Source organism: Rhipicephalus microplus, chromosome 9, assembly GCF_043290135.1.
Source record: "Rhipicephalus microplus isolate Deutch F79 chromosome 9, USDA_Rmic, whole genome shotgun sequence".
Classification (NCBI taxonomy): Eukaryota; Metazoa; Arthropoda; class Arachnida; order Ixodida; family Ixodidae; genus Rhipicephalus; species Rhipicephalus microplus.
This window is the reverse complement of record NC_134708.1, coordinates 13,676,091-13,686,718: the sequence shown is the minus strand read 5'-3', so window position 1 is coordinate 13,686,718 and position 10,628 is coordinate 13,676,091. Positions and strand designations below refer to the sequence as shown.

The 10,628-nt window shown below is 45.5% G+C and overlaps 1 protein-coding gene across 1 annotated transcript; it reads right to left on the bottom strand.

The window, feature by feature from the left end:
- Positions 1-567: 567 nt before the first annotated feature.
- Positions 568-10,573, bottom strand: LOC142771258 (uncharacterized). The gene is made up of 6 exons (XM_075872736.1): positions 10,372-10,573; positions 8,733-9,185; positions 8,074-8,367; positions 6,033-6,362; positions 4,411-4,734; positions 568-1,661 (listed from the first exon to the last, which is right to left on the bottom strand). The coding sequence occupies exons 1-6, from the start codon at positions 10,487-10,489 to the stop codon at positions 1,426-1,428; spliced, it is 1,755 nt and encodes a 584-aa protein (XP_075728851.1). The 5' UTR covers positions 10,490-10,573; the 3' UTR covers positions 568-1,425.
- Between the last annotated feature and the right edge of the window lie 55 nt (positions 10,574-10,628).

Here is a 10,628-nt window from a genome sequence, read left to right as displayed (position 1 = left end):
TTCGTATTACTGTTTATAAACAGTCTCAGACACTCTGTAGTAGACCATCTGTAGTAGAAGGCTGTACTAGAACGCTTCATCCCAAGGTTTTTACTACTTAGTTGCACTGAACTTGACAAAAAATGTCCATTTTCAACTTTCAACCACTGAAAGGGACGCCAAACTTCTAGCGAAATGAGCTCTTTAGGTATCGTTCTAACATCTGACGACATCTACAGAAGCGTTCTTCTGCAATCGACGAAACACCGCAATATACGATACCCCAATTCTAAAAGTTCTGCACGGCGCTGTGCGAAAGTATGACAAAAGTGTTGCCATGGCCCTGATTTTAATTGAGCAGCGCTGGCTGTAGTTGAAAATGGGCTTGCTTTTGCGGTCGAGATTGTCCCATAATACGTTTTTTTTTATTAAGCTGAGGCAACTCTTTAAAAAAATGCAACTTTACGAAAAGCTGTAATCCCAGGTTTTTTTTTCTTTTTGTAATAGAAGCACATTCACACCCACTCTTAGTAAAGTATTGTGAAACAGTTGAAATAATACCCGATGACAAAGGGGCATATTACGACATTTTCGCAGAGATACAACTCCACTTAATTTATTTAAAATGCACAAAAACATTTTGCAAAAGCTAACAAGGACCCATGTGCACTTTTCTAGCACGACTGGAAGGCAAAACACACTTAAGTTTTCTTCCCAGTTGGTGCGTTGATCCTTACTTGTCATCATATGAATGATTTCTGCACCCAACGTAAGTATCAAGCAACTTTAGGATCGGCGACATGTCGCCTACTTTTGGACTGCCGCACTTCCGTGGCAGGGAAATGCGTTTCTCCTCATGTGCTTAGATTGATTTAAGCATGCTTTTTAAGGAGAGTGCCTTAGGTGCGTCACCAAACGCGAACATTGACTTGCGTCCCGCGTCTGCGTCCTCCGTCGCCGGTGTTGACACGAATGATGCACAAAACACTCATCATGTGTAGATGTAACCGTACGACGTCACCATTATGCGAAATATTTTCAAACTGATTACGTTATCATTACATCACTATTACGTGTCATGACGTCACCTAAGAGCGTTTCACGATGACGTAATCTGATGACGTCGTCGCTTGATGAAGAGTGGTTCGATCACAGAGGCAGTGGTAATCGGGTAATGCTCGGAAACCGTTCAATGCCTCCAATCTAGGAGGCAATGCACAACACTACGTGATACGCAGGAATTAGTCGGAGAGGGATGGGGAACGATCATTAGATCGATTGAGCTAAAGATGACTGATCGAGTCGTCTTAGGCGAAGAATATTGAAATTCAGGGGGCCAGAATGAATCCGAAGTTTGCATCCCTATACGGTGTAGAGAGTCCTCACGCAGTAGAAAGTAGTTTTAAACCTGAGTTTTTTTTTTCTTTCACTTTCACGTCAGGATTGTCAACAAGGTTCCGCTGTAGCGACGTACGAGGCCTCGTCACGAATGTACATCGAATCGCTGTGCCCTTTCGGGACGCTGTCGCTGTGACGACATGTCACTTTCGGCCTCTTTCGGCGTTTCTTGTAGACGTGCACGAAACAGATTCCCAGGAGGGCTGCAGCCACGGCCAGCAGTGCACCACTGATCAGCACGACGCGCAGAGTCCATTGGTCGGGCTGGGTAAGCGCCGTTGTGTCTGAAAACGATACCATATTTGTAAACATACTTTGAGATTATAAATGATAAGCAGGATGTAAAATGCGATGTTGTTTACCCTATGGATACTCTAAACAAAGTACTACATTTATACAGCCTTTAACCGTCTTTACAAAATACAAGAAAATAAGTTTGCTATACCCAAAAATTGGTTATGAAGGTTATAACATTTATTTATTTGTTATAACTAACATTTTGTAACATTTCTGTTCTTTATATTGCGTTTTGAGGGTATATTGAACAAACAAATCACACAAAAGAACAAGCATGGTTACTTAGTGTTTAAAGCAGAGCAAAAGATGGGTTCACATTGAGACAAAGATCATAAGACAAGTAGCTCAACTATGATCTTACCTCTTGCCCTTGCACTTCTTCGTCTTGTGCTCCTGTCTTTTGAACCACTTTAATTGTAAAAATAACATTAACAAAACCTTAAAAATAACTTCGAACCTAGCCAATTCACCGAATCATGGATTCTTCCGGGGCTTCTTTATGTATGTTCACCTTCAATGAAAGCACAAGCGGCGTTCTACCACCTTTCTCAAAGCTAGGTATGCTGTGAATATAGCAAACATTTGATTCCATCACAAGAAACGTAAGCGAAAACTTTCAGCAGAGTTTTTACGCTGATGTGTACAATGTTACTTAGGTGCTTTCAATGACACTTTTTTTTGCTACGTTTTGCACGCCCTTGACCTGTGCATTCACAATGCAGAAGTCATCGAAAACTCAGTGTCACTGATACTGACTCCAGACATTTCTTCCTTGGCACGCTATCCTCCTTTCGAATTGCCACCTTCAACTCCTGCGTTGTTTTTTTTTTGTCACAACACAGTTCTGCTACCTCATATCTCTGCTCAAATATTTCATGTGTATTTAAAATACATCCATATGTTTTTTTATGAAATCGATATATTTTCATCACATACGTATATTTTTTTCATACTTTCTTCAGTAACAATCTTACGAAAAATGGAATTGTTGCGTTGGCATAAACAATGCTTCAGCAAATATTTTTTTCGTAACTAGGGAAATATTACCGATCCATTTCATATACATGATAGTTGAAATAAAGAAGAGGAAACGAACATGGGCCGGGCATGTAGTGCGTAGACAGGGTAACCGCTGGTCATTAAGGCTAGCTAACTGGATTCCCAGAGAAGGCAAGAAGGTTAGGGGAGACAGAAGGTTAGGTGGGCAGATGAGATTAAGAAGTTTACGGGTACAAATTGGCAGCAGCAAGCGCACGACCGAGTTGACTGGCGGAACATGGGAAATGCCTTTGTCCTGCAGCGGATGTAGTCAGGCTGATGATGACGATATAGTGACTGATACATTCAGTTGCAGAAAGAAGCCTTGAATGCCATTTAATTTCGTACAAGTATAGTATTTGTAGCGCTTAACTTCTCACAGGCGGGTGTCTATGTATATATTGCCATGAAATCCTTCCTTGTTTACCACAACATACGTAGAGTAACACCCTAAGCGATGATTATGAATAGCTAACGTGTTTACGTCTTAACACCACGACATGATTATAAGAAACGCCGTAGTGGAGGGACTCTGAAGATTTCGACCATCCGGGTTTTTTAAACCTGTACTGACATCGCTACGTGCTCGGGCTTCCACCATTTCACCTCCATCTTAATGCGACCGCCATGGCCGGTAAACGATTGTCAAGAAGAACGGGTTCCAGGCTCTACAGTCACCCATTTTGTTGCGGTAGCAATTATATGGACACTCTCGACTGGATTTCACCGCCGGCGTCGGCGTGGACGCCGATGTCATGCACCGTATATGTAAACGTGTCTATATTTATGAAAACTCAAGAAAGAAACAAATCTAGAAAAGTCTACCGCGCACGGAATCGAACGTGGGACCTCCGCGTCTTGAATGCGGGGTGTTAGCCACTGAGCCACCGCGGAGTACCTCGTTGAACGTTTAAACTGTGAACTATTTATATCTACCATTTACCGCTGTTGGCAGGTGTCTTGGTGGGAGGAGGGGGGGACTATCGTGTTTTCAGGTTTATCAGCAAGATGGCGCAGTGAGCGCTCGGCGGCTCTCATCTCTGACACGTACTTTGACCCGCGTAGAGAATAAGCGGATGTACGCTCGATCGCGCGCCCTTATCATAAAGTGGGGCTTGGATAGACTTGGGGTTTAGCCGGAGCAATTCTATTCTAGTTACCGGGCGCACAAAGGTCACTGCAATTGTTGCACAGCCTCCGTTTTCGAAATGGGTGCGCTTTTCAGACACAGCAAAGTAACAACTGAGGTGCTTATTCACGTTCATCTGTACCTGTGAGTACGTTTCGTGCGTGATTCGTGCGTAAGAAACGCGGGGCACGTTTCAATCTGCTTACCATTTTGCACGTGACCTTCGAATGTGTTCCTATCGCATTCATTGCTTCGCCTTTACGGCAAAGCTGTGACTTTTTTTTTAACCTGAATGCGCGAGTGTCGACTGCCCAATCGATAAGTGGTGTTAGATGAAGCACCACGGCTAAATGAACGAGAATGCGTGCATGTCTGCGATGAGCAGTTCTGTGTAGCTCTATTCTGCTAAACTGTTCCGGGAACCAGACGCCAAGACTCCGGGAGCAGGTTCCTGCAGACTCTGTGGTTGATGCTCACACGTTGAGGTTAAAATTATGGGTGGCTGCACGTCTACTACGCCCCAATACATAATACGAGCACTTTGCCGAATCCATTTTAAAGCATCTCACCTTCTCGTTCTTTGAGCGTCTGTGCTGGACTGAGCGTGCGGACGTAAGTCCGGAAGCTTGCATTGGGAGGCATTCGAACCACGACCAAGTAATCCGTAGATGGTCGTAGCCCAGTGACGAACATTGGAGCGTTCCAGTCGCTGCTCCAAAAGCTTCGCTCGGAGCGGTTGCGCTTCTCAGAGTCTTGCACCTCCACCAATAGTCGCTGGTGCTGGCGGGATGTTGACCCGTTCCTTCGACCAATGGGCGTGGAGCACACCAGTGAAAATGACGTGGTCGTGTAATTGCCCACGATGCACGTGATTCCAGACGAGAAAGATTCGCCTGCATGGACGGTGGCTTCACTTTTTTAAAGAAGGAGGAGGGGATGGCAAGCAATGATTATGCGTCTGTAGGCTGACTATATATAGTTCACAGCGAGAGAAAAAAATTACCCGCAGCTTCCCTCGGGGGAACACTGAGGAGGATGCGGACCATATAATTGGTTAATGGGGTGTTAAAGTGCGAATTACTTGGGTCGATGGCTAAATTGGTTAACGTGGTTGTGAAATGGGGTGTTAAATTGCGACTTACTTGGGTCGATGGCTAAATTGGTTAACGTGGTTGTAGGAGGGGGTGTTAAATGAGTGAACACGTACACACGTATGCGAAAGGGCGGCGCTGGTCGAAGGGACGTCGATCATTGTGTTTGTGGATTCGTTGGAATTCATTTCACCGCGACCTTGGACGTCGACGCGCCGTACAAACCAACCGACGAGCGGCAACTGAGCGAGCGAGCGCCGACCTTGAGTATATATACAGCACGACGGCGCATGCACTGTCAGCTGTTGAATGTTCTCGAAGCGCGACGCCACATGCGCGTCCACTGGAGAATCAGGAGAATTGTAGATGTCGAACGCGGTGTGTAGAGGAGGAAGGGTGCACAGATGGTGGAGGAGTGAAGCGCGCGCGGTGTGTAGAGAAGGAAGGGATGCACAGATGGTGGAAGAGTGGGCGACGGCGCGACGGCGCATGCGCGCGCGTCAGCTGTCGAATGTTCGAGAAGCGGTGCGGACGGCGCGGACGGCGCGGACGGCGCACTACAAGGCGCGAGTATAAGATGCTCCGCATCTAAAAAAAAGGATGAATGGGACCATGAACAAACATGTCCTAAAGTAAAGCAACCGATATGTTTAGATTCACGACTTGTGGCCGTAGCAGCCTAATCTTTTTAAAATTCACCGTCACAGGTTCATTAACCGATCAAAAACTCAAGGTCAGTGTTTCATGTTTAAATTTCGCACTGAATGTTTTTATGCGTGACGTCATAAATATCAGTATACTTTTTTATATTTTGGCTACACTTCCTCGTGAGACTTCCTAAAATGGCGTTTCCTGATCCAATGGGCGGCCGTCCAGGAACCACGTGACATTAGCGTGTGGGCGGCTTCCTGTTACAACGCACTCGAAACTACGAGGGGCGTAAAAGCGCAGGATGTTCCCCGATTTATCATCTCCTCACAGGAAAATGTACGTCATTTACTGATCACTAATTATGCAGAACAGAGCAGAAGTCGTGAACCAATAAGCAGCCAAAAATTCCTCTTTTTGTCCTTCGGTAGGATTCGCGTAAACATTCGTACCTCTAGGCAAGAACTTGAAGCTGCATCGCCTTTTCTGCAATCCCACCGAGTTCTCGGCCCAGCACGACAACAAGAGAGCGTCGAACAGTGAAGCGTTGGCGACGATTTCCAGGTGAGCCGAGTCCGTCACTTGCGGCCCAGGAATGGCTTTCTTGTCAACTTTTCGTAGATCCTCCCGCGCTTGATCCGCAACTTCGCTGGCATTTTCTACAAGCCAAAAATAGCGTAACCGATGGCTAGGGTTTGCCCGAACGTCACACGTGACGTTCAGGGTGACATTTCGTTCCACCTCTATCACCTGCTCCACCTCTTGTTCACATCTGGGCGTGTCTGTAACGAAAGGAAGTTGTGAGGCGTTGAACGACTCCTGGTGGTCATTGAGAATAGCAGAGTGGATTTGAAGAGAATGCAAGCACACGAGAAAGAGGCAGGAAGTTATAACGGGATTAAGAAATTTGCGGTTATAAGGCGGCCGCAGAAAGTACAACTTCGCGTCACTTGGCAAAACACGGAATAGGCATTTGCCCTGCAGTGAGCGTGGACACCTGTTTCTATCAGCAAGCTTTATCAATCAAAGACTGAGCTAACGAACCCCACTACCCTTTTCATGAAATACACATGTACTCCTGCCCGCGCATAACATCCAATACTATTCCATCGTGCTACTCAATGTCGCAGTCTAAGACACTGTGAAGCAGACACTCCATTGTGAGCATAATAAGATTTTTATAACCTGAATTTCTCGAGAATGCGTCCGGGAGCTCGAATACCGGAGCTTTTAGGTATTTTTCTCTAATCCTAATGTTGTTGCCGCGACACAGAATCTACTGTGCTTTCTGAAAAAAATGGAGATGTCATACAAAGTAATAATTGCATTGAATAGAACGCAGTTTGAAATTTGTGATAAAAGAGAACGGTGCACAAATTTTTTTTGAAATACCAGTAGGTGAAAGATAATGGCGCCTATTGTGCGCTTGTAAGCACTAGACTTAAAATTTCCAGTACTTCTTGTACCAACTGCACTTACGGCTGAGTTTGCCAATAAACACGTGAATATGTCTAAAGATGACAGAAGTGCTGTAGTGATTCATTTGTCTTCAATCGGCATGTCCGTAGGAGGCACAGAGTTGAATATTACCGACGGCCACTGTTAACCTGCTTGACATCGGCAACTTAGGAGATGGTGTGTCCCTTGTATCCATGCCTTAGTTCGTGTTCAGGTTTGTACCGACCATCACTCATGCGTGCAGCTGTGGCTTAGCCAATGTTCGCGAAGCTGAATACGTAGCATCCGTGATTTTTCTTCATTCTACCTCGCACGGCACGCCAACAATCAGGCATGTGTCAGTTCCTACAGTGGAACGTGGCACGCATGAGGTCCTGCATCTACATCTACTCGTAACACTCTCGGGCTGTGAAGGTGGGTATCTTAGTTATCACACACGTTTATTGCATTGCTTTCGCGTATTCCGTTTTGAGCCACTGTTAGCAACGCCCTGCGCGCAGTTGAAGCAAAGTTTGGGAAGCTTCATTTTGTTTCAGATCATTCTATTATTATTGCGTGCCGGACACGAATATACCAGTTTAAGCGAGAGCTTACGCGAGCACTCCATATCTCGATGACTGCTGTATAAAAGACAACATGTTCCACCAAAGTTGCCGAGAACCGATGCTCTGTTCACAGCTATCAATGCACAGCGTGAGTTGACTATACCTCGTCTTTTCATATTCCGAGCACAAGTTCACCTAAATAAAAAGTTTCATCCTGAACATTCCAATTTGTACCTTCGTCGACGTCACGATCACGTGACATCTTTTACGTTTATGCGATGCAGCAGTGTCACCTAACTGAATGCAAACTTTTCGCATCCCCACCACTTCTTTCTATTTTTCCTCCCATACGATAGCAAGGTGGACGTGCGTCTGTCCGACTGTTTTGCCTTTCGCCCGTTATAGAGAACTATAACACTCGGCAACTACAAAAATTATGTTTACCAACTAGAAACAAACTAATAGCTATATTCCTTATACGAGTTCTTACATTGAACGCGGAGTTCAAATGGTGTGCTTTCGATGTAGTCGCCTTCAGCTTTGTTGACGCTGCACGTGTAGCTTCCAGTGTGACCAGCAGTGACGCGCCGGATCACCAGATATCGTGACGTCATCAGCAATCCCTCAGCAGGAGCCGGTGCGAGAGTGCGCCCTTGGTGACGCCAGGATACCTCGCTGACCTTGGAAGCTGCCAGGACTGAGCATTCCATGTAGACGTCGGTGCCTTCAGTAATATGGCTGGCGTTGAGGCCGGCCCCTAGCTTCAGGTTAACTTCTGGTTTATCTGCATTGATATCACATAGAAGCATTCCCAGAATCAATGACATATTTATTATATTGTATCTTAAACTGCGAAACGTAGTGAATAATAAATTAAACAAAACCTGAATCAACCAAGAAGCTGCGGGACATATTTTTTGTAAACATTTTCTGAAAAAGGAAGCCTTATATGCGCAACGGCTGACAATGGGGAGTGATATTCCCCTCAAGTGCTTAAAGGGGAAAACACACACACACACACACACACACACACACACACACACACACACACACACACACATTTTGCAAACTTCAGTCGTAAAGTTCTGCTTCAGTTATAAAGGTTAAGGAGAACTGCCCTACTCTAATTTAAGATGGCGTCTTACTTACCGGAGAGGTTGACAGGCAGATAGCGACTTAAAATGCCACGGCTTTGCTGCAAACGGTCGTTGGTCGCACGACACTGAAGCAGCTTTCCCGCGTACTTTAAAGCAGGCAGGAAAAGCACGCTTGTCGTTGTGTTGCCGTTCGCACGAGTCATGCTCAGGTGCTCATCCAATGGGCGGCCGTCCAGGAGCCACGTGACATTAGCGTGTGGGCGGCTTCCTGTCACCACGCACTCGAAGCTACGAGGGGCGTAGAAGTCCGGCGAATTACTCGCTGATGACGAAACAGATTCGTATAGACCGTAGGTGTTCGATGTTTCAGCTCGGCTAGTCGATAAATGAGACGAAGGGCTGATCGAAGACGTAGCCGTGGCCATAGCAGGAGCCACCATAAACCAGCCGGAAGCCATTTTCTCATCGTAAGGCCATGCCGAGACGGATACCTTCGAAGGCGACACTGAAAATACAGGAGCATTGGTCCGAACGTAAGCTCCTTTTATTGGTAGTGATGGCGTTTCATCAATAATTTGTTAAAGATCTCGCGAGTAAGAAGAACAATAGAACAAGACCGCAGAACAGATTTCAGAAAATATATGAGAACTCGTTAGATGGGCTCAACAAAAAAATCAAAGTGCAAATTTTTTGTAAAAACTCGGATTATGATAAATACATGGGTCAAAAAAAGCAGATATTGGTGAGAAAAGCAAAAATACAATAAAGTTTTAGGATCCCGAATGAGACCGATGCGCAATGAGTGCACATAGAGTTAGTGGATCCTTAAGGAAGAACGAGTCTATCCTATTTGTCTCTTTCTTTAGTGGTTCAAGCATGCCTACCCAAAATCCACTGCCATAGCCTCGTCACTCACGTGTGGTACATCACAGCTTGCGGCATCAAAATAAAATGCTACAAAAAGAGGCTACTGCTGTGTTTAGTCTCGAATGATCACTCTGCTAACTGCCGCAAGTTTTACTGTCCAAAGAGTCAGCAGCATGCGCTGAAAGGCATCGATAATTGTCGTGCTTATGGAGAACACCGTAGAGTTTATATAAATGGTATGCGATATGTTCTAGCTAGAATGACATCTTGAAATAAGTTATCCTGATGAAAAGCTACAGACTCTAGAACGCCGTTTAGGGCTGCCTGCATCATTCCTGGTGAAGTTCTATTACAACGATTGCTGCCTACGTGCAGAGTCTAAGCTCATTGGCCACTGTGAGCCCGATTGTGTAGAGAGCTGCTGTTCCGCGCTGATAGCGCTTTTCTACGACTTCCCTTCATCGCTTAATCCCTTTCCCAGGAGTGGGATATGAAGAAAGATGCGTTTCTGGAAGACTTTTCTCCATTTTACCTTCTCCTTGGCAGACAAAATAAACAAAAAAGGGAAGGAAAAAATGAATAAACAAAAAAGGGACTACATTCACTCACTTTTCGCATCTAAAAAGCAATTGAATGTAGTCCTGCACTATGAAACTACATGAAAGATGAATCAATGAAGCGTTCGCTTGCCTCAGCCATTCATCGAGTGATTTATGCTGCTTCTGCAAAGCTGAATATATTGAAAGCCACTGATATGAGCTCGAGGCGAATGAGCTCTGATCTGCGCATCGTGCAAGTCGATTTCATCAGCCGCACGTACTTACGATACATGTCCATAATCACCCAACTCTGGACGGGAATTGTGACGTCACTCGTTGCCAGGCAACTGATGTTCGAAAGCAAGTGTTCGCGGCGCAGAGGGCCCAGCGTCAGAATGGTCATCCGGCGGCCATCGGTTGTCGAAACGGTACCAAGCGCAGAGTCCAGGGGCGCGCCGTCACGCTTCCATGATAGCGACACCCTGAGGTCAGCTAGAAAAACAATCCAATTTCTACATTGTACACTTTACGCTGCTGTGAAC

What these genes read in the sequence shown, in the direction of transcription:
- LOC142771258 (XM_075872736.1), bottom strand. Translation starts at nt 10,489, where the DNA reads ATGACCATTCTGACGCTGGGCCCTCTGCGCCGCGAACACTTGCTTTCG. An exon ending in GGTGATTATGGACATGTATC is followed by an intron (nt 9,186 to 10,371) that starts GTAAGTACGTGC and finishes CTGTATTTTCAG; the next exon opens with TGTCGCCTTCGAAGGTATCC. An exon ending in TCTGCCTGTCAACCTCTCCG is followed by an intron (nt 8,368 to 8,732) that starts GTAAGTAAGACG and finishes ATATCAATGCAG; the next exon opens with ATAAACCAGAAGTTAACCTG.